At 43.3% G+C, this 25,407-nt stretch overlaps 1 protein-coding gene across 1 annotated transcript in view; it reads left to right on the forward strand.

Annotated features, from left to right (window-relative positions):
* The window catches only part of LOC144120335 (uncharacterized), a 210,745-nt gene that overhangs the window by 26,905 nt on the left and 158,433 nt on the right, over window positions 1–25,407 (forward strand). Inside the window, exon 4 of the mRNA XM_077652708.1 lies at window positions 19,207–19,337. Coding sequence (XP_077508834.1) covers window positions 19,207–19,337 — 131 coding nt within the window. The remainder of the gene's footprint in view (window positions 1–19,206; window positions 19,338–25,407) is intronic.

Genomic DNA, 25,407 nt, shown 5'->3' on the forward strand with positions numbered 1-25,407 from the left:
AAAACTCTTGAGAATATCATAAAAGGGGCCTCGGAAGGCCAACAGATGCAATTTATGCAACAAGATATTATGGTTCACGGTATCAAAACCTTTCTGAACATAGAGAAAGAGGGCACAACTGAACAGTTTTTCATCAAATGCAGTGTAGAGTTCATCAGCGAATTCCTCCAGAATTAATATAGTGCCCCTCCCTGTAACAAACCCAAACTGACGATCTGAAATGACAAAGAATTTATTCAAAAAAGGCGTCTTGCATTAAAACAGAAATTTTTCCAGTATTTTTGACAAAATTGGCAGTATGAAGATAGGTCGGTAGTTTTCACAAGAATCTTTGTCCCCCCTTGAAAAGCGGTGCAATGACAGCTGTTTTCAATCCCTCCGGAATAACCGCGCTTTCCAAAAATCCGTTCAACAAAAAAAGTAGGATGTTCAAAAAACGAGGAAAATTCCGTTGTAACAATGAGGCTGATATGGCATCTATTCCTGCAGGCTTCTTTCGTCTGAAGCTGAATACTGTCCTTTCAAGATCGTCCTTTGAGAGCCTTGGAAGATATGCTGAAGCAGATAAACATTCTTTTAGTGTGGACTTAACGTCTTGTCGAGCTGCTGTCTTTTCCTTCGCGAGCGTAAAATCTTTATTGAAGTCGTTAGCTTTTGATACCGAATCATTTTTTAAAGCGTCCGAGCAAAGTGAGTTTGCTTCTTTTCCACGAAGGTAGTTAATCAATGACCACATCTTTGCAGGAATTCTGACAAATCGTTTGAACTGCTCTTGAAAATACCTGCTCCGTGCCGATCTAATAAGTGCTACCACTCTATTTCTAGCAGCCCTGTATTCCGAATGGAGGTCTGCATTTCTGGGATTACGTTTAGAACGTTTCCAAACCCAGTCTCTGTTCGCGATCGCTCACATAATTTCAGGGCTTAGCCCCTTGTGATTCTGCCTGATTTTACGAGTAACCGTATGCGTAGAAATGTTTTTTAACTCAGCTAGCTTATCGCATATCTTTCCGTAAAATTTTTCCGCTGGTTCATCTTCTATTAAAGATGCCCATTTGAACGTTGCTACCAAATTATCAAGTTTCCTTTCATATAACATTGACACTGGTATTTTCTTGGCATCACCGCAACTTGCTAGTGCAGCTCTCTGAACCTTCGATTGAGCAAAAAAACGACAAGTAGTGAAATAATGGTCGGCCAGCCGTTGTGTGATAATGCACGAGGTCATGTTGTGAATCGGTGCACGTACAGCAATGCGGTCCAGACAAGACTTCACCAGTCTACGTTTAATAGGTCTTCAAGTTTGGGGACATTAATCACGTTTTCAATTCCATATGCGGAAAGTGAGGATAAGTAATCAGCGACAGAATTTTTGCTTGGGCATAAGATATCAATGTTCAGGTCACCTGCCAAGCAGAACAACTCATCTCCTTTGTGCTGAAGAAGTATCTCTTCAAGTTCGATTACAAAACGACTTACGCTATTAAAGCGTGGTCTATATACAGCCAGTACAGTCAGAGATGCATGCAGCAGATTTACTTCTAAAGCTAAGCATTCCGCATGTGCAAAAGTGATGTCAATAGGACAAACATCGTACTTTTCATTGACGAATACAGCAATCCCACCTCCCCGGCGTGTAGGACGCGTAACAAAACTGAGCCGGTAGCATTTCACGGCGAACAGGTCTAAACAGGAAGATGCCACATTTATCTCAGTAAGGACAAAGATGTCGACAAAGTCTGTGGCATCTTGCGCTACAAGCTTGAATTGGTCCCAATATTTATGAAGGCTAAGAACATTAAACTTTACAACAATATTAATAGTATTAATCAATCAGTAATCAAGCAATGAATCAATCAATAAATCTTTATTTTTCGGTGCCCAGAAACAACCCAAAGGTCTTGGTGCTGGTAACCATTCAAACGCACAAAATGTAAATTTATTTCACCACAAAAGAAGACACTCCGGGGAGGTAATGCAGCAGTCAAGGCGATAGAAAAAAAAGACATATAAACTAGGCGTGACAGCAAGCATGAAGCTTAAAAGCAAAAACAAGAAAACAGCAAGAACAGCGGTAAACGAAAGCAGCTAGAACAGGCAACAGACATATAAATAACTAATGAAACAATAAACAAAGAGAGTGAACACAAGAACGACCGATAACAGCCAAGTACAGCATGTAGCGAAATACAAACAAGCATAAAGAAAGCCAATGCTAATATGAACGAATATGAAACCTCTGAAATACAAGTTAGAGATACAATCATACACAAAAGGAAATGTAATTAGTGAACGCGTTACAAACAATCAGGTGTGAGTACACAGTATTAAAGAAATAATATTATTGAAAACAAGTAGACGTGATGAACAATTAAGGAGAAAAAAACAATATTATGCAGGTGCAAATGCACAAGTGAAGTAAAGACAAAATTCTTGAAAGGGGAAGTTATATATGAGAAAAGGAGTGGTCAAAGTGGATCGTCGCGGACAGACAATATAAAAAAAGGGAGAGAATTTTCGAATATATCAAGGTGAGGACAAAGAGAATTAAACAACTTTTGCATTCTGTCCAGAGGGGAGAGGGAGTGCAGGAGCGCAGAAACTTGGTATGGTCTGAATTTTATTATGCTCTTTCGCGGTACACGCAAAAGGATACGCGCTAGGAGCTGAGGGCATAGAATGTGACCATGAAGAAGTTTATACAAGAAAATTATATCTGCCCTCACACGACGGCAGCTAAGAGAAGGAAGCTGCAGTGAGTTACTCCGTCTGGGACGAGAGCTGGAAGTTTTGCAAGAAAACCGATGTTGAAATATGCCTGAAAACTTTAGCTGAACTCTGTCGATTTTTTCACAGTTCGACTGGGAAGTGCCGCTCCAAACAACAGACGCATATTCCAAAAGCGGCAAGCATATGGAGAGGTAGAGCTTTAAGAAAGGAAGTGGGGCTCGAAACTCTCTCGAAAGCCTGCAGATGAAGCCGAGTGTACGCATAGCCCGTAGACCAATGCGTTTTGTATGAGAGGAGAAGCTGAGGCTACGGTCGAAAAGTACGCCGAGGTCATTAATTTTATCAACCCTGGGCAGCGGCCTACAATTCACAGAATAAGAGTAGAGAAGACTGTGCGTTTTACGCGTGAATGAGACAACCTCGGTTTTAGATGAATTGAGAGTGAGCCCATTCTTCAAGCACTATACAGAGAAGGAGGATATGTCCGATTGCAATGAAAGCAATCATGAAGAGTATGTATTGCCTTAATCATTTTTATATCGTCCGCATCAAGGAGAAACGAGGAGTTTTTAACCACGGAGGAAACGTCATTGATTAAAACAAAGAACAGAAGCGGGACTAACACCGAGCCATGAGGAACTTTGCTGGTTGGAGTCTAAACAAATGAGGTCTGTCCATTTACTGACAAAGCAGGACCGATCAAGAAGATAGTTGCGTAGGAGGTATACAGTTGAAACGTCGATCTCAAACAGCAGAAGCTTTTGAAGAAGTAATGAGTGAGTAACAACGTCAAAAGCTTTGCTCAAATCACAGTACACAGCGTCTACCTGACTCCTCTGAAGGACTTCAGCTGACTCATACGTCATAAACTCACAAGGTTAGTTGTAGTAGAACGACCTTTTATGAAACCATGCTGATTATGTATGATTACATGTTTGAGGTGGAAGGAAAGTACGTTGTGCAAAGCTAATTGAAAAAGCTTAAAGGTTGCACAAAGAAGAGAAATGGGGCGGTAGTTCGAAACATCAGATTTGTTTCATGGTTTGAAGACAGGGAAAACGCGCGCCGTTTTCCACACGCGGGGAAAGGCAGAATTTTTCAAACAGTTATTAAATATCGTGATTAAAACAGGGACGAAGGTAGTATTAAAGGCTTTTATTATGGTGGCTGGAATGCCATCAGGTCCAGGGGACAAAGATGGTTTCAAACACTTAAGACTCTCACTTACAAACTTCTCCTCAAGAATAACGGAATTAGGTGCGCCAGCTGGAAGGCATACGGAATCGCAACGTGGAGATTTGTACACGGAGGAAAAGTGTTGAGCACAGCCATCAGCGACATTCCGAATTTCATTCCCATGAGAGTCAACTAAGTGAATATGACTATCAGATTTATTCGAATGCTTGCGAACGTATCGCCAGAATTCAGTAGGACGATTAGAGGCACTATTCTCTAAATATTCAAGATAGGACTCATGATCCCGCTTGTACAGGCGTTTGCAAAAAAAACGCAAGCGGCGAAATTCATCTTCCCATGCATCCAGACCAGGGCGTTTAGCTTAATGGTGGGCCCGCTCCTTAATTTCAGCGCTGTCCTAAGTTCCTTGGAAAACCAGAACGGAAACTTGCTGCGAGCAGGAGTGTGCAGAGGTATGTACTGGCGCATACCATTGAGAACTATTTCAGTGAAGCGACTGACTTGTTCGTCAAAATCGCTTATTTCGTTTAAAACGGACCAGTCGACAGAAGAGATAAAACCGAAGAGACCGACGTAGTCGCCAAGTGCGTAAGCGAAACGGGGGGAATTCCCCGCACGATTTGAATTAGCAGAAGCTGGGACAGAAAGCGAAGCCGTTATTAGAATTTGAGGATGAAATTTGTCACAGCGAGTAAGTGAGATGTCAGATGTCGAGACTCGAACATTTTCAAAATTAGATAAACAAATGTCAAGAATATTACCACAACAGTTTTCAATTAAATTGTATTGCTGCAAGGTGTAAAAAGCGGTGAAATCTAAAAGGCGCTTGCACTTAATAATAATAATAATAATAATAATAATAATAATAATAATAATAATAATAATAATAATAATAATAATAATAATAATAACAATAATAATAATAATAATAATAATAATAATAATAATAATAATAATAATAATAATAATAATAATAATAATAATAATAATAATAATAATAATAATAATAATAATAATAATAATAAATCAATCAGTCAATCAATCAATCAATCTTTATTTTTATTTTTATTTTTTCGGTGCCCAGGAACAACCCAAAGGTCTTGGTGCTGCTACACCATTCACACGCACAAAATGTAAATTTATTTCACTACAAAGGAAGACACTCAGGGGAGGTAATGCAGCAGTCAAGGCGATAGAAAAAAAAGACACATAAACTAGGCGTGACAGCAAGCATGAAGCAAACAAGCGAAAACAAGGAAACAGTGAGCACAGCGGTAAATGAAAACAGCTAGAACAGGCAACAGGCATATAAATAACTAATGAAACAATAAACAAAGAGAATGAACATAAGAACGACCGATAATAGCCAAGTACAGCATATAGCAAAATACAAACAAGAATAAAGCCAATAATAATATGAACGAATAAGAAACCTCTGAAATACAAGCTAGAAATACATTCATACACAAAAAGAAATGTAATTAGTGAACGTGTTACAGACAATCAGATGTGAGTACACAGTATTAAAGAAATAATATTATTGAAAACAAGTACACGTGATGAACAATTAAGGAGAAAAAAAAACAATATAATACCGGTGCAAACGCACAAGTGTAGTAAATACAAAATGCATGAAAGGGGAAGTTATGTATGAGAAAAAGAGTGCTCAGAGTGGAACGTCATGGACATCCAATATAAAGGAAGGGAGAGAATTTTCGAATATATCAAGGTGAGGACAAAGAGCATTAAACAACTTTTGCATTCTGTCCAGAGGGGAGAGGGAGTGCAGGAGCGCAGAAACTTGGAATGGTCTGAATTCCCTTATGCTCTTTCGCGGTACACGCAAAAGGAAACGCGCTAGGAGCTGAGGGCATAGAATGTGACCATGAAGAAGTTTATACAAGAAAATTATATCTGCCCTCACGCGACGGCAGCTAAGAGAAGGAAGCTGCAGTGAGTTACTCCGTCTGGGACGAGAGCTGGAAGTTTTGCAAGAAAACCGATGTTGAAATATGCGTAAAAACTTTAGCTGAACTCTGTCGATCTTTTCACAGTTCGACTGGCAAGTGCCGTTCCAAACAACAGACGCATATTCCAAAAGCGGCAGCCTCTTCTTTTCGCCTTTAAATACCTTATCCCGCGTATCAATTCCAGCAGTAGCGGCATCATGCGTTCCCTTCCATTTCCTGTATAAATATCCCCTTTCCACAATAAAAAAATCAGTTGAAGTCAGCGCTGTGGTGTCTTGTCTCGCTTCGTCCCCGTCTTTATTCGCGCTGTATCGCATTAAGCATATGGAGAGGTAGAGCTTTAAGAAAGGAATAATAATAATAATAATAATAATAATAATAATAATAATAATAATAATAATAATAATAATAATAATAATAATAATAATAATAATAATAATAATAATAATAATAATAATAAATCTTTATTACTCCTCAAGGAATACATATATGTTGCCGGGCCTGCCGAAGCCTCTACATGGCTTGTATGGCAGTGCCCAGCAGCGGGGCAGCTCCAGCGTTCGGAGACAATGGTATGCACTTTTTCATTAAAATAAAAGCTTTTAAACATACTGTTAGAGAAAAACACTGAACCTCAAACTTGTATTTTGCAAGTATGTTAAACAAATGATATATGCATATTAATGCTTTTTTCAATGTTGTCAACATGAACAGGGAGGCAAAATAAAGAAATAAAAATATCAAACATCGAACAATGCCTTTGCGCACATACACAATGAAAGTAACTGTATCGGATGCTCCAAAACATCATAAAAACACAGAATTAAAGCACTATGCACCAATTATTTTTGAAGTTCAATTAACGCTCTTTTCACTCCGGATCGTGTTGTTTGCTGTAATACTGTTTTAGGGAGGCGATTAAATGTGTGGGGAATGTAGTACTTTCTTATGCTTTTTCCGTAATGTGTTCTCATGGAAGGTATTTCAAAACCAGAGCTGGTACGTAATGTTCTCCCGATGCTGCGTCGCTGTCTGAAGTCAGTGTTCCAAAAGTATTTGGGTACAGTGTAGGAGAGAAAAAGGGTGTCAAAATCCGGAAGTTTTAAATACATAAACAATGTAAGCCCAGGCGCAGGGGGATTGGTTTTATAGGCAATACTTTTAAGAATGTTCTTGAGTAGACCATTAATTTTATCTTTCCAAAACAATGAACAGTTGAAAAAACAGGCTATACCATACCGTACAACCGAGTATGCTAAAGAATGCAGGATAGTTTTTTTTTATTTGTAGTGGAACGATCGATCGTAAACGGTACATTAAGCAAGCAGTTTGACGAAGTCGTGTACATATAAAGGACATGTGTTTGTTCGACGCCAAGTCTGAATCGAAGTAGACTCCAAGATATTTTACTGAATCAGTGTACTCAACAGGAGGGCATGAGCAGGAGAAAGATTTGTGGGAATGAAGATAAACTGGTATTTTTGGTCCGATATTTCGCAGCGGATTATGAAAACATACCAGTTGTGTCTTGGATGGATTTACTTTTATCTGATTTTTTTGGAACCATGTCATGGATTCTGTAATATCCACCTGCAGCAGGGATACAGCGTTTTCATAATTTACATGTCTAGCAATAATAAGTGTATCATCTGCATATTGATAAATATTACTGTAGCGAATAACCGAGCTGAAATCATTAACATAGATGTTAAATAGTAATGGTGATAGCACTGATCCTTGCGGTACTCCTGCTTGAGTGAACTTTACCTCACTTTTATCATCGCCTATACAGACTATCTGCGACCGCTGTGACAGATAATTATGCAAAAAATCATAAAAGTGACCGCGGAATCCATACCCATATAGTTTGCTGCATAGTATATCCCGACTAACGGAGTCAAAAGCCTTGGATAAATCCAAGAAGAGACCACATGCGATCTGATTTTGATCAAATGTTTCATGCAGATAATCTGATAGGTTTTCAAAAAGCACGTGCGTACCACTGCCTGCTATGAATCCATACTGAGAGGGTGCGAGCAAGCTATGCTTTTCTACAAAACTGTACATAACATCTAAAACATGTTTTTCCAGTATTTGAGATAACATAGGCAGTACAGATATCGGACGATAATTTTCGGGCTTCGAAGGATCGCCGCTCTTAAATAGAGGGATGACGCGTGCTTGCTTCATTTCATCGGGTATCTGGCCTGAATATAAAATAGCGTTCAGAATAAAAAGAATCGGTTCTGCCACAATTTGCAGGTTACGCCAGATATCATCAGCAGTTATTCCGTCTACTCCCGCTGCTCGCCTTTTCCGGGAGTGCCGCATTATGTGCTCCAAGGTGTCCTTATCAAGTGGCGGTAAGTAGGCTGAGTCGGCTGTGACGTTCCCTGGCGTCTGATGATGGGGCCGCTCATGACTGACAGTTTGAGACACCGATGAGAAGAAGTCACTCAGCCTGTTCGCAACTGCGGGTGATATTTCGCCGAATCCTTTTTTAAGGCTATTTATGCAACTGCGTGACTGGCATCCACGGAGTTCGTTGACCAGCGTCCACATTTTCTTTGGGTTGGTACGACAGGCTGAGAATTGAGTGTTATAATGTTGGCGTCTAGAAGCTCGCAACAACGCCGTGACTTTATTTCTCGCGGTTCGGTACAGATCTTTTAGTAGCTGGTTATTCGGGGATTGTCTGCATTACTTCCAAAGCTCCTCTTTTTCTTTTATAGCTTTTAATACATTATGATTGATCCAGGGCGCATTCGCTTGGCGCTTTTTGACAGAAACTGTCTTTTTACTCTTGTCACGAATATCTGAAAATATCTCAACGAACTTCTTATAGGCTGTACTCGGACAAGTAATAGAGCCTAATGATTTCCAGTCATATTGCGAAACTAATCTGTCAAGCTTAGTTCTATCAGTTATTTCCAAATATTTATTGCATACCGGCTGCAAACATGGATCGCGAGCAGAATATATTTTACATCCCACAAAGTAGTGATCTGCCAGCTTTTCTGTGATTAGCACGGAATTTACGCTTATACATCCTTCAGACCGGACTAGTACATGATCAATGCACGACACTACAGTTCTGTCACAGACAAGTTCTTCCCTGTTTGCTTCATGGACTATCGATTCCACCCCATATTGAGCTAATATGTTTAAATAATCGTTAGTCACAGCTTTGTTCAGTTTTAAAGTGTCGATATTAAAGTCCCCTATCAGACATAAATTGCTCGAAGATGGTAATAGCTCTAAATTTTGCCTTAATTCCTGTAAGAAGGATGGAGCATGCTCAGATGGGGGCCTGTAAACAGCAACTAGTGTTATGGTCATTCCGGATATTTCAAGATCAAGTGCAAGTGACTCAGCTGTCTTAAATGCTAGCTGAGAGGGTACAGATGACCATCTCGATTTGATAAATATTTGTATAATCAATCAATCAATCAATCAATATTTATTTTTTCGGTGCCCAGGAACAACCCAAAGGTCTTGGTGCTGGTACACCATTCACACGCACAAAATGTACATTTATTTCACTACAAAGGAAGACACTCAGGGGAGGTAATGCAGCAGTAAAGGCGATAGAAAAAAAAAGACACAAAAACTAGGCGTGACAGCAAGCATGAAGCAAAAAAGCGAAAACAAGGAAACAGCGAGAACAGCGGTAAATGAAAACAGCTAGAACAGGCAACAGACATAGAAATATCTAATAAAACAATAAACAAAGAGAATGAACACAAGAACGACCGATAACAGCTAAGTACAGCATATATCAAAATACAAACAAGAATAAAGCCAATACTAATATGAACGAATAAGAGATCTCTGAAATACAAGCTAGAAATACAATCATACACAATAAGAAATGTAATTAGGGAACGCGTTACAGACAATCAGGCGTGAGTACACAGTATTAAAGAAATAATATTAATGAAAACAAGTATACGTGATGTACAATTAAGGAGAGAAAAAGCAATATAATACCGGTGCAAACGCACAAGTGTAGTAAAGACAAAATGCATGAAAGGGGAAGTTATGTATAAGAAAAAGAGTGCTCAAAGTGGAACGTCACGGACATTCAATATAAAGGAAGGGAGAGAATTTTCGAATATATCAAGGTGAGGACAAAGAGAATTAAACAACTTTTGCATTCTGTCCAGAGGGGAGAAGGAGTGCAGGAGCGCAGAAACTTGGAATGGTCTGAATTCCCTTATGCTCTTTCGCGGTACACGCAAAAGGATACGCGCTAGGAGCGGAGGGCATAGAATGTGACCGTGAAGAAGTTTATACAAGAAAATTATATCTGCCCTCACGCGACGGCAGCTAAGAGAAGGAAGCTGCAGTGAGTTACTCCGTCTGGGACGAGAGCTGAAAGTTTTGCAAGAAAACCGATGTTGAAATATGCGTAAAAACTTTAGCTGAACTCTGTCGATTTTTTCACAGTTCGACTGGCAAGTGCCGTTCCAAACAACAGACGCATATTCCAAAAGCGGCAAGCATATGGAGAGGTAGAGCTTTAAGAAAGGGAGTTGGGATCGAAACTCTCTCGAAAGCCTGCAGATGAAGCCGAGTGTACGCATAGCCCGTAGAGCAATGCGTTTTGTATGAGAGGAGAAGCTGAGGCTACGGTCGAAAAGTACGCCGAGGTCATTAATTTCATCAACCCTGGACAGCGGCCTACCATTCACAGAATAAGAATAGAGAAGACTGTGCGTTTTACGCGTAAATGAGACAACTTTGGTTTTAGATGAATTCAGAGTGAGCCCATTCTTCAAGCACCAATCAGAGAAGGCGGATATGTCCGATTGCAATGACAAGCAATCATGAAGAGTATGTATTGCCTTGAACATTTTTATATCGTCCGCATAAAGGAGAAACGAGGAGTTTTTGACCACGGAGGAAACGTCATTGATAAGAACAGAGAACAGAAGCGGGCCTAATACCGAGCCCTGAGGAACTCCGCTGGTTGGAGTGTAAACAAATGAGGTCTGTCCATTTACACTGACAAAGCAGGACCGATCAAGAAGATAGTTGCGTAAGAGGGCTACAATTGAAACGTCGATCTCAAGCAGCAGAAGCTTTTGAAGAAGTAATGAGTGAGTAACAACGTCGAAAGCTTTGCTCAAATCACAGTACACAGCGTCTACCTGACTCCTCTGAAGGACTTCAGCTGATGTATACGTCATAAAAGTCACAAGGTTAGTTGTAGTAGAACGACCTTTTATGAAACCATGCTGATTATGTATGATTACATGTTTGAGGTGGAAGGAAAGTACTTTGTGCAAAGCTAATTCAAAAAGCTTAGAGGTTGCACAAAGAAGAGAAATGGGGCGGTAGTTCGAAACATCAGATTTGTTTCCTGATTTGAAGACAGGGAAAACACGCGCCGTTTTCCACACGCGGGGAAAGGCAGAATTTTTCAAACAGTTATTAAATATCGTGGTTAAAACAGGGACGAAGGTACTATTGAAGGCTTTTATTATGGCGGCTGGAATGCCATCAGGTCCAGGGGACAAAGATGGTTTCAAACACTTAAGACTCTCACTTACTAACTTCTCGTCAAGAAGAACGGAATTAGGTGCGCCAGCTGGAAGGCATACGGAATCGCAACGTGGAGATTTGTACACGGAGGAAAAGTGTTGAGCAAAGCCGTCAGCGACGTTCCGAATTTCATTCCCATGAGAGTCAACTAAGTGAATATGACTATCAGATTTATTCGAGCGTTTGCGAACGTATCTCCAGAATTCAGTAGGACGATTAGAGGCACTATTCTCTAAATATTCAAGATAGGACTCATGATCACGCTTGTACAGGCGTTTGCAAAGGGAACGCAAGCGGCGAAATTCATCTGCCCATGTATCCAGCCCAGGGCGTTTCGCTTTATGGTGGGCCCGCTCCTTAAGTTTCAGCGCTGTTCTAAGTTCCTTGGAAAACCAGAACGGAAACTTGCTGCGAGTAGGAGTGTGCACAGGTATGTACTGGCGCATACCATTGAGAACTATTTCAGTGAAGCGACTGACTTGTTCGTCAACATCGCTGATTTCGTTTAAGACGGACCAGTCGACAGAAGAGAAAAAACCGAAGAGACCAACATAGTCGCCAAGTGCATAAGCGAAACGGGGGGAATTCCCCGCACGATTTGAATTAGCAGAAGGTGGGACAGAAACCGAAGCCGTTATTAGAATTGGAGGATGAAATTTGTCACAGCGAGTAAGTGAGATGTCAGATGTCGAGACACAAACATTTTCAAAATTAGATAAACAAATGTCAAGAACATTACCACAACAGTTTTCAATTAAATTGTGTTGCTGCAAGGTGTTAAAAGCTGTGAAATCTAAAAGCCGGTTGCACTTACTAACTACATATTGATTGTTGTGAGAATATGTAAAGGTATTCCAATTAATACCTGGAGTGTTAAAATCGCCTAAAATGAGTAGTTTGTGCTTGCTATGAGAAGTGATAACGTATTCGATAGAATGTAGTACATCATCGTAGGCAGAAGGAGACAGATTAGGGGAAATGTAGAAAGCTGCCAATAAAAGTTTTTGATGGCGAGTTAAAGTTACCTCTAACCAGACAGATTCTTCGATGGTTTCTAGGTCGGAACGCCGAACGCACTGCACGGAACTGTCAATAGCAATGAGCACTCCCCCTCCCTTTTGTTTAGAAGCTGATTCAGGGCGGTCACTTCGAAAAACAGAATAGTTATTAGGAAAGAAGTCACCTGAGTTAACTTCGCTAGACAGCCAGGTCTCAGTAATTACAACAGCCGAATAACAAGAGGCTAAAACATTGGAAAAAAATACAGGTCCCTTAGTCCGAAGACCTCGGGCATTTTGGTAATATATATACAAGTTAGGGTTGACTGCAATCAACCGTCAGCTCGGAAGGATGTAACATACCATCCAGGAGTTTTCCACGAAAAGCCTTGAAGATGCAGCCCGTAGGCCACATCGAAGGGTCAGCAAGCTGATCGTAGAATTCCGCGCTGACTGTGAGGTAGAAGGACGAGTAGGAGTCATATTTCGTTTTCAACCGCCGGCAGGAAAGGGGGGTGACGTTCACGGACTTCAGATGGTTCGTTAAATCAGCGGACGTTGTCTCGGGGCACAGCTTGGATACGAAAATAGCCTTCGGGCGCTTCTGAGGTCTGGCGACGTTCAGACTGGATGAGCTCGACGAGCCAGTGATGGCTGGGCTACGGTGCTTCTTCTGCGCCTCAGGCGAATGAACTATAAGTGGGGGAACAGATACAGATGTCGGGCAGGTGGCCAAATCAACGGGTGCCATCCCACAGTGAAGGGCAGCAGAGTAGCTCTTAGATGGCTGGAACATACGGGGACTGCTCGCGGACAGGGGCTCGACGAAAGGCGGATCACGCTGCAATGAAGCAGGGCGCCTCGCAAGCTCCTCGCGTAGGCTGCGAACATCAGCCCGCAGAGAGGCAACGACCTCGGCCTGGAGAGCGAGCGCCCGCGAGTTGTCACCACGAAGGCGCTCATTCTCCTCCCGCAGCTGGGCGACCTCGTCGCTCAGAAACGAGATTCCCTCAAGTGCGTCGAGGAGGAGAGCCCGAAGCGAGGCAAGCGCACCGTCAGGTTCGCCCGTCGGGGAGGAAGCGAGGGAACCGGTCGGGTCGGTCGGGTGATGGGGCTGGTGGGCCGTGGAAGAAAGGAATGCAGCCGCTGACTCGCCACTGTCGCTAGGCTTAGCACCGCCGCAAGACGACAAACACAGATTGCACATGAATGGTCGCGAGCCGGACTTCAAAAGCTGCAGCTCGTCGTCACTCCAAGTGACACACTTCGCGTGTACACGTTTGTTGCAGTCGGCACAACGAAAAAACTGCTGCTTACCAAAAAACGGACGGGAGCACAGCACACATGCGTCCTTACTGGGCGCCAAGTTGAAATAATAATAATAATAATAATAATAATAATAATAATAATAATAATAATAATAATAATAATAATAATAATAATAATAATAATAATAATAATAATAATAATAATAATAATAATAATAATAATCAATCAATCTTTATTTTTCGGTGCCCAGGAACAACCCAAAGGTCTTGGTGCTGGTACACCATTCACACGCACAAAATGTAAATTTATTTCACTACAAAGGAAGACACTCAGGGGAGGTAATGCAGCAGTCAAGGCGATAGAAAAAAAAAAGACATAAACTAGGCGTGACAGCAAGCATGAAGCAAAAAAGCGAAAACAGCGGTAAATGAAAACAGCTAGAACAGGCAACAGACATATAAATAACTAATGAAACAATAAACAAAGAGAATGAACGACCGATAACAGCCTAGTACAGCATATAGCAAAATACAAACAAGAATAAAGCCAATACTAATATGAACGAATATGACACCTCTGAAATACAAACTAGAAATACAATCATACACAATAAGAAACGTAATTAGTGAACGCGTTACAGACAATCAGGCGTGAGTATACAGTATTAAAGAAATAAGATTAATGACAACAAGTACACGTGATGAACAATTAAGGAGAGAAAAAAACAATATAATACCGGTGCAAACGCACAAGTGTAGTAAAGACAAAATGCATGAAAGGGGAAGTTATGTATGAGAAAACGAGTGCTCAAAGTGGAACGTCACGGACATCCAATATAAAGGAAGGGAGAGAATTTTCGAATATATCTAGGTGAGGACAAAGAGAATTAAACAACTTTTGCATTCTGTCCAGAGGGGAGAGGGAGTGCAGGAGCGCAGAAACTTGGAATGGTCTGAATTCCCTTATGCTCTTTCGCGGTACACGCAAAAGGATACGCGCTAGGAGCTGAGGGCATAGAATGTGACCATGAAGAAGTTTATACAAGAAAATTATATCTGCCCTCACGCGACGGCAGCTAAGAGAAGGAAGCTGCAGTGAGTTACTCCGTCTGGGACGAGAGCTGGAAGTTTTGCAAGAAAACCGATGTTGAAATATGCGTAAAAACTTTAGCTGAACTCTATCGATTTTTTCACAGTTCGACTGGCAAGTGCCGTTCCAAACAACAGACGCATATTCCAAAAGCGGCAAGCATATGGAGAGGTAGAGCTTTAAGAAAGGAAGTGGGGATCGAAACTCTCTCGAAAGCCTGCAGATGAAGCCGAGTGTACGCATAGCCCGTAGAGCAATGCGTTTTGTATGAGAGGAGAAGCTGAGGCTACGGTCGAAAAGTACGCCGAGGTCATTAATTTCATCAACCCTGGGCAGCGGCCTACCATTCACAGAATAAGAGTAGAGAAGACTGTGCGTTTTACGCGTAAATGAGACAACCTTGGTTTTAGATGAATTGAGAGTGAGCCCATTCTTCAAGCACCAATCAGAGAAGGCGGATATGTCAGATTGCAATGACAAGCAATCGTGAAGAGTATGTATTGCCTTGAACCTTTTTATATCGTCCGCATAAAGGAGAAATGAGGAGTTTTTGACCACGGAGGAAACGTCATTGATAAAAACAGAGAACAGAAGCGGGCCTAATACCGAGCCCTGAGGGACTCCGCTGGTTGGAGTGTAAACAAATGAGGTCTGTCCATTTACACTGACAAAGCAGGACCGATCAAGAAGATAGTTGCGTAGGAGGGCTACAATTGAAACGTCGATCTCAAACAGCAGAAGCTTTTGAAGAAGTAATGAGTGAGTAACAACGTCGAATAATAATAATAATAATAATAATAATAATAATAATAATAATAATAATAATATTCAATCAATCTTTATTTTTCGGTGCCCAGGAACAACCCAAAGGTCTTGGTGCTGGTACGCCATTCACATGTATCCATATAATAATAATATTATCATTATTATTAATAATAATAATAATAATAATAATAATAATAATAATAATAATAATAATAATAATAATAATAATAATAATAATAATAATAATAATAATAATAATAATGACAAAAATGATCATGGTAATAATAATAATCACCATCATCATCATCAATGTTTTTTTTTGTGCCTAATATGTACACTGTAGTATTTTTCATTTCCGTTATGCCTAATCTTTTTTGTTAAACATATAATTTGTATTATATTGTTTTTGATCGCCAACTTTTTATTTACTCTCTGATGCTTAATTATTTTTTCCACGTCATACCTAGCCTGTTTATTGTTACTTTGCTTGTAAATGATGCTCTTTGTACATTTTTTTACACTTATCTCCCCTATGTAATACCCTGGTAGGAGGGCCTATAGGGGTATGCTGAATAAGATAAATAAATAAATAATTTCACGCTGGTCAAAAAGAACGTCATCCATTGGGTCAGTGCAGAATGCACCAACCCGTTCAGTGTCATTAGAACCAATATTTGCACAAAACACACAAGTAAAGAAGGAACTCAAACACTGCTTTATCGTGATTATTACTTACTTCAGTACCAGCTCCATCATGTTGACGAAGTGTTACAGTTGCAGTTGTTATAAGTGACAGATGGAAAGAATTCGGCTGTTACTGTACTGTGATTCAGCTCGCATCGACCACCGTCATAAGATTGGTATTCTTTCATAACAAACCAACCATTTTCACAATTCATTCATCCCAGTATGTCAACAGGTAGAGATCACCTTCCCCGACCTGTCTTAGAAATATCTGATAATTATGCGTTCAAGTCTGTTTTAACTAACCTGCTGTTGTCATAAACTCCTCAAATTCTAGCATTGTAACTTTTTCTTTGTTTTTAGCCCATTTCCTGGTCCAGGCAATATTTTCAACACCGCTTGTTCTCGTTCTTCTGTAGGCACATGTAACTGGTTTTAGCGCCTCATTACTCTTCTCGTTTCTTTTTTCCGTTTGGAAAGTTATGCCTTCTGTGGTTATCCTGTTCTTTTTTATTCTCAGTGCTGTTTAGTGTTAATTCGTTTTAATGTTTTGATGCAACCTCTTTCTACATTTTTCTGTGAGCCTCATATATATACCGGGTGTTACACGGAAGATTTTAAGTGATTTTCAAAAATAGGATTTTTAAGGTAAATATAGGGATTTTGCGGCATGGAATTGCCAGGCTTGGCAGAAACCAGAAAACCGGTGAATCATTTGTGAATCACTTTAACTAGCAAAGTGTTTAACAAATTTTCAATGATTAGCTTTTTAACTGTTACAGTTAGGCGCCTGGTCGCTTTTACAGATTTGGAGCAGTTCGTTAGTAAACTTCATATATATTTTCAGAATTTAGGAAACGTCATTACCATCGGCGCTGCAGCCCAACAAATTTTGGCTACATCGTGCCAAAATGCATACGCATTTGAAGAGCACGCAGGCAAAGCAACCCCTCCAGTGCACGTAACTATTGAAATAGCGTAATTTTGTCGACTCACAGAAGCAAGAATAATCGCCTTCTCGAAATTTTAAAAGCTTGCATGGCGGTTACTAACAACTGGCTATAGATCTCTAATTAGGACCAGGCGGATAACTCTGGTCGTTAAAAACATAATTGTTCGAATTTAGTTAACCCGAATAATAGTTAAGATTATTCACCGGTTTTCTGGTGTCCGCCAAAGCTGGCAGTAGAATGCCGCGAAAGCAATATTTTTACCTCAGAATTCCTATTTTTGGAAATTAAATTCTTCTCTGACAGACCCGGTATATATATATATATATATATATATATATATATATATATATATATATATATATATATATATATATATATATATATATATATATATATATATATATATATATATATATATATATATATATATATATATATATATATATATATATATATATATATATTTAATGCTGTACTTCTGCGTTCCACCTTTCATAATGCAACCCACTACGCCTGAGGGTAATGGAATAAACAAATAAATAACGTTCCCTGCAAAACAGTGAATTTTGTGGTACCGTGGGTAAGTTCGTAACGTAGCTGTTATAAGTAACAAATTAAACCCCTGTACGGTTGCATAGCGGGTACTCAATTTGTCAACTGAGGCTTAAAGGGCGGCCCGAAATCAGTGTATAGGCGTTGCTCAAAACAAATTACCTGAAGTTTTTTTTTTCAGTAACGATACAATTGGTGCAATGAGCGCCAGTGAGCGGCTGGCGGCGTTTGCACTCGGGGCAGAAAAACATGTCAAGAAAAACAAGTGCCAGGAGTGAGGGAAATCGCGCCCATGATCTTCGAAAGAAGAGAGATTTGGCGACAAATGAGCTCTCACTACGACTGGGCGTTTCCTCTATGGCTGGCTTTGCAGAGACTGACACGCAAAGCGCCAAAACAGTCGGTGCGTGTTGGCCACCAGGGGCCGCCACTTTGCGGCGCCTGTATATATGCCAGAGATAGCGCGTTTTATATGCCACAGATGTAACAGACTTTAAGTGTTGGCGCCAGACAGTCTTGGTACCGCAATCTGGCAGCCCAGTGATGTGGGAACTGCAAATAACAAAAGATGCGTGGCGCCTCCTTCTTAAATTGAAAATGTGTCCACGGCTACCTGTGCTCAGCAGGCTGAGCACGAAAGTGCTGCTTTCAGTGTTCTGCTTTCCTCCGCCTCTAGTGGACACATTGTGAAGAAGATGGCACGAAAACTAGACGAGGGACAGAAGAAAAGAAGGATATAGGAGATTCTCCTCAGCGCTTCTATGTTTTTCGCTTCTTCTGCCCCCCTTTAGTATTCGATCTGACGTCTTCACAACATAAAACATCGTCGGATGCAACTTAATAGAGGAGCAGCTTTTCCCCATCAAAGGACCCACTTCCAGCCAATGGCGTCAGCCGATTCCCATGAGCCTGCTAGCGCGACAATGCAGGGAGTGGCAGATGAAATTAGATAGTCCCCTATCTCCATGGTCGGGGATTGTCTCTTCCCTGCATTGTCGCGCCACTCCTGGTATTGTCAGGCTAGCAGGCTCATGAGAATCAGTCGACGCCATTGGCTGCAAGGGGGCTTTTGAGGGGAAAAGCCGCTTCGCGTTTTAGTTGTATTCGACTATAGCCCGACAGCTTGCGCTCCTCAACTACATTTCTGGTAATGCGACTAATAAGGCACGAATGAGAATCCTTCGGCGCAGATGTCGAAGTACTCAAAGGACAGGAAGTTTCGTGCGGTACTTAAAGCGCATGTATATACATAAAGATATGCCTTTCTCAGCACCAAGAGGTATATGCTTAGTGAGGCGCCAGTTCGCAAAGGCTGTAAGCTGTGGACACGTTTCCTTTGAACTCTGAAGTGTTAAAGCTCAGAATCTAAATGCTCGTACCACCTAGTTTTCTATTTATTTGCTGACCGCGGCACATGAGCACTAAGAATCGCCCTTTTTCCGCTCTCTGCAGCGCGACAAAGTGCTGGACATCTTGATGACGGAGCCTTACCTGAGCAGTGTCGCCATCGAGCCCGAAGAATTCATTCAGTTCGGCTTCCTCAATCCGACGTTCTATTTCGTCGAGACGTACTTCCGCAAAGAGTGAGTGCGCCGGTTTCATGGACTGGGTGGATGAGTTGGGTGGGCTCTTTTGGTATACCCCCTTTGAATCGTGGCGGTTGGGAGAGCTTCACCTTTGCCACTAAGCTCCAACCCCTCAACGGCGATGACATGCCAAGGGGTGCGCTCGCATTGTGGCGGTTTGATTTTCTTGGACATTCAAATGAACCTAACTGGAACCTCGGGTATCCTTAGATCGATTCGTTGTCACATCACAACAAAACAAAACAAACACTGTTGCTACTGTCGCCATGCTTTTACTTTATGCTTTGATACGAAAACACGAGAAGCTGCAAAGCATTATTCCAGCGCTACGGAACAAAGACCCGAGAAAACATTAATGCAGATTAGCTCAGGTAATCCAGGATATACAAAGCGAAAGATGTCGGCGTTCACTGTGTTCATTGGCGTTGGCGTTTACAATGTTCTAGACGGCGATGGCTTTGAGCATAGGAAGGGCGCATAACTGCTTTGATACATGTGGCGGTGGTGAGAGAGAGAGAGATGTGGCCTGAATGGATTAGCGCTGATTCCGTTTTGGTCGACATGCGGCACTGCAGCAATAGCTAGGCCGCAGCGTTCATTTGGTGATTAATATCTCGTGATAAACCATTAACTGCGTGCCACCTTCCACGGTGGCAGGGAGGGCGCACTGCCTATCCAGTGTGCGGAAAACAATCAAAGCAGGTTTTTGCAGTTGGACACCAACGCCATGTACATGAAAGCGAGATTTAGGCCTCCATTGATCCACGGAGCTAGTTGTGAGCCTTTCCTTCCGTGAAAATGAACAGCCTTTGCAAAGTTGTCAACGCCAATGAACTCTATAAACGCCGTTGGCTCACTTGTTTGGTTTTTGAGGGAAGAAAATGGCACAGTAACTGCCTGGCATATCTCGGAGTACACCCCCGCCGCGCCGTAAGGGAAGGGATAAAGGTGGGAGGGAAAGACGAAAGAGAAAACTGAAAATTGAAAGTTGGATTTTGAGGAAAGGCACGGCGCTACGCAGCGGCGGGACACCTGTGGCTCGGTGCTACTAGTGGTGCATGCACAGTATAGTGACTAGGGAGCGAGAGAAACAGGCGACGGAGTCGGCGGCGGCCACCTGTGCCGTGCGTGACGTCACTCGTGCTCCGACATACGCCGGATCGCGCGAAGCGCGGTGTTGACTAGCGTAGTCAACACAAACAGAACACAAAACACAGGACGGGTGCTGCTTGTGTGTTTCAGCGCCCCTCCTGTGTTCTGAGGTTTCCCATGTTCTTATTACGTTGCACTGGATTAATTTTTTCTAACAATGAACCAACTATCCCAGACCGAAATTCTGAGTTATGGAGCAGCTAGACCGAAAGGTGGAAAACACGAAGAGGGAAGAATTCGACTCTTCATACCTGATCGTATACTTCATTCAGAGCTGCTGAAGCTGTTTGTTGAAGGTGTCTTTTATTTAATGTGGCATTACAACGTACTCTTGCTCCATATTCCAACCTAGCAATCCTCCTAAACGCCCTTGTTACCTCTATGGCGGATCGACTGCCACAGAGAAGCGTTGGTCCAGGGTTTGAAGTTTGGACCGGTGCGGACTTCTCTTCTAAACTGCGAAGTTTGTATGAAAGCGTTATAGCTTTCTTTCGCAGTCGTATGGGGGCGCTTGTGCAGATGCCAATGAGTAATAGCTCCCATTTACAAATGCACTCCAGCTTTAAATCTGACTTTCGGCCTGGCAACAGAACAGGAAGAGAAGTGCAACAGTTGCAGCAGGGCAGTAGAATATGAACAAAAAGGGACTGTAAGGCAGTAAATCATGTACAGAGCAGATTACGAGGCAGTTTAGTAATAATTTAGAAGTGCGTGCGCAAATTCATCGCGAGTCGAGCATTCAACAGTCCTGCAACGAAGAAAACGCGTCATTCCAGGGCGGTAAGAGTTCTTCAATGCGTTTATTTTGAGAGGCTTGCTGAGGGATCAACATAAAACAAATGGTGACTATATATTCTGATCACAAGAACTAAATACACAGGAGAAAGAGGATAGAGGATAATAATAATATCCTTCATAGGGAAAATCATACAATACCTCTGTCTGGCTGTGCTCTTCTATGGATGTGCAGCTTATATGCCAATGAAAGATGCGTGGCGCCTCCTTCTTAAATTGAAAATGTGTCCACAACGCCGCAAGCGTTTCTCCCCGTTACCGGTCCATGACCACCCGATCGTTATCTACGCCCCTTCGAGCAGCAGCAAGACCTGCGCCCTCCTTTCAGCAAAACGCACGTGTGGCGAATGTCCAAGAATCGCCCGCTCTGCTACCACTGCGGGGAACCCATACCATATTCTGCGGAATCGTCCGTACCGGCGGATGGGTTGTAGATGATTCCCACGGGACGCGCCTCAACAGCGCTATGGTAAAAGACCGCAGGACATAGAGGAGTACCTGGCCGCTCAGGTCCTGCCCCCGCCTTCTCAGCAGCACCAATCGCGATCGCCATCCCCGAGGCGCTTTGCTTCACCCAGTTGGCCCTCATCCTCTGGTCAGTTGAGAGGCACGTCCCCTCACCGCCAAAACTGGAGACGGCGACCTTCGGGGGTAGGGCCGCCGCCACAGCCCAGAGTAGACAGCCTCCACCCGACGATTTGACGCGATGGCCCAGCGGTGAGGACCCGGTCCGACGACCTCGTCGTCGTGCTGCGAACGACTGGTTGGCTCTGTAATTTTAGTAACCGGCGAGAGTTATGAAGTGACCGCACTCATCGATACCGGCACTGATTTTTCTGTGAGGAGCAGTCACCTCGCCAAAACTCTCCGTAAGGTTCTGACGCCATTGTGTGGGCCCGTGATCTGCACCGCCGATGGCCATGTAGTGACGCCGATCGGCGTCTGTACCTGTCGCATCCAGATCCGCGGTCTTACTTTCACTGGCTCCTTTGCCGTATTACGTGCTGTTCAAATGATTTGATTCTGGGCATGGATTTCCTTGACGAGTATGGTGCGGTCGTCGACCTTCGGGAGCTCATGGTATCTTTTTCCGCCCAGCGAGCCGTTGACACCAACACCGAGCCCAACAGAGTAATGTTAAGTGTGTGTAAAGAACACATAACAATTCCTCCGCGAGCGAGCAAGGTCGTCACAATCGACTGCAGTGACCGCACGGCACTCTTGGCATCGCTGAAGCCAACATGTCGCTGCTACTGGCTCGGCATGTTTGTTTCATTCGAAGCCTAGTAAAACTTGCCAACGGTCGCACTGACATTTTAGTCACCAACTTTACCCTTGAACCGCAACATTAACGAAGACAGCCGTCATCGCTTATTTTGACGAGCTTGAAGAGTGTACCAGACAGTGGTCTTTGTCCACCATGTCAGAACTCGAAGAGGCGACGGCTACAGCCATTCCGACCGACGTAAACCCGCACCTCATGGCCAGTCAGAAACGCTGCGTGGAAAATCTCATATATTCCTTCTGCGACTGTTTTGCGTCCACTTCCAAGATGCGAGAAACACCGCTTACCAAGCACCAAATTATCGTTGCTGACGACTAAAGACCACTATGTCAGAGCCCTTATAGGGTTTAAAAAAAACGTGACGCCATCCGCCGCCATGTGCCACAAATGCTTCAGGACGACGTCACACAACCATCCACAAGCCCCTGGGCATCACCTGTTGTCCTCGTCACGAAGAAAGATGGCACCCTCAGTTTCTGTGTGCATTACAGACGCCTCAATAACGTCACGAAGAAAGAGGTGTACCCTCTGCCACGCATTGATTAGTCCCTAAACCGCCTGCGCCATGCCACCTACTTTCCTCCCTTGACTTCCGCAGTGGGTATTGGCAAATACAGATCGACGAACGCGACCGAGAGAAGACTGCCTTTATTAAATAACTCTTGACGGTTTATACGAGTAAGGTGCACCCTTTTGGCTCATGCTCGGCCCTTGCCATATTCCAATGATTGATGAACACCGTGCTCTCTGGCCTGAAGTGACAGTCGTGCCTCGTATATCTCGACGATGTCGTGATCTTCTGCGACACGTTTGATGAGCACTTGAAACCTTTGGGTGCTGTGTTCGATGCCATACGTTCCACTGGTCTCTCTCTCAAGCCAGAAAAATTGTGACTTTGTGTTCCATGAGCTGAAGTTTCTTGGTAACATTGTCAGCGCTCGAGGCGATAGCCCAGGCTCGAAAATGTGGCCGCCGTAGCTACCTTCCCCAAGCCAACAGACAAACGGAGCTTGCGTCGTTTTTTGGGCCTCTAAACGTACTATCGCCGGTTTGTTCCCAATTTCTCCAGGCTAGCTGAGCCTCTGACCTGCCTGACGAAAGACGCTGAACCCTTCTTTTATGGCCAGGACCAGAAAAGAGCCTTCACGGAACTCAAGTCCCGTCTCCAATGTACGCCTGTACTTGGCCACATCGACGAGGAGGCCGACACGGAACTGCACACCGATGTCAGTAACGTTGGTCTCGGTGCGGTCCTTGTTAAGTAGCAGGATGGTCGAGAACGCGTGATTGCTTACGCCAGTCGCACTTTATCCCGTTTTGATGTCAATTATTCGACTACGGAAAAGATATGCATGGCTGTGCTGTTGGCTGTTACGAAATTGCATCCGTATGGTCGCTCGTTTTGGGTCGTGAGCGATCATCATTCACTGTGTTGGCTGGCGAACCTCAATGAACCCTCGGGGCGGCTTGCTCGATGGAGCCTTCGGTTACAAGAATTATTTTACCATCGTGCACAAGACTGGCCAGAAAAACGGCGATTGCGACTGTCTCTCCCGCGCTTCTATTCCCTGACCCACTAACAAGTCCGACGACGATTCTGCTTTTCTCGGTGCTGTCACCACGTCCACCCTTGACCGCCAACACAGCCTTGAGTGCGAACTGCTGCCCCTCATCGAGTACCTCGAAGGAACCTCTTCACCTCGACTCTTCAAGCACGGACTGTTATCGTTTTGCTTGCGCGATGGTGCCCTCTACAAAATGAATTACGGACCAAATGACAATGTCTATCTGCTTGCAGTGCCTACAACGCCTGAAGAAGATCCGCGTGAGTGCCACGACGACCTTCCTTCGGGCCGCCTCGGTTTTCCCGAACGTTGGCGCGCATACGTCCCGAGCACTACTTGCCCAGGCTTGCTGCGGTTGTCCACCACTACGTACGAACCTGTCGCGTCAGCGCCAGAAGACGCCACCGACTAAACCAGCCGGGCTCCTGCAGCCTATCGGTCCCCCGCGCCTCCCATTTCTGTGACAGTCATCGTGATAAGGACTGTGCGCACGGGCGTCCCACTGATAAGCGCTGAGATATGCGCTATGTATTCCTTTCCCTCACCCAGTTCCCATATAAGTCAGGCGACCGTTCTGGCTATATATATTGCGCGACGGAACATTTAAAGGGGTCATTTCTTGGTCACCACTACGAGCGTCTGTCTGACTGGTCTGAAAATTTCAAAAGGTCGACATGGACTTACTCGGCCCATCTCCGGCGTTTTCCATGGGTAACAGGCAGATGGCTGTTGCCACTGGCTATCTTAGCCGCTACTGTGACACCAAGGCCATTCTCCGTGGTACAGCAGCCATAGTAGCACATTTCTTCATTCACAACATTTTGCTTCGTCACGGAGCCCCAACAGTCGTATTAACTGACAGGGGAACCGCGTTTACGTCGGCACTTATGAGTGAGGTATTTCTACTCAGCGGCACCAGCCATCGAAAGACTACAGCTTACCATCCGCAAGCCAACGGACTGACTGAGCGGCTTAACAAGACAATTACCGATATGATTTCGATGTATGTCGACGGTGACCACGGGAACTGGGACCGGATACTGCCTTACATCACGTTCGCGTACAACACTGCGCTCCATGAAACGACGCGCTTCACTCCGTTCCATTTGGTGCACGATCGCGAAGACTTGACCATTCTGGGCGCCATGTTTCTTCCGGATCCTACTCTCTCTTCTGTCGTGGGCGCAGACAAATTTGTTCGTGACGCCGAAGCCGCTCGCCAAGTTCCTCGACAGCGAATCCGGCGCCAACAACAACGCGACACCGAGCG

This window comes from Amblyomma americanum, chromosome 2 (genome assembly GCF_052857255.1).
Source record: "Amblyomma americanum isolate KBUSLIRL-KWMA chromosome 2, ASM5285725v1, whole genome shotgun sequence".
NCBI lineage: Eukaryota > Metazoa > Arthropoda > Arachnida > Ixodida > Ixodidae > Amblyomma > Amblyomma americanum.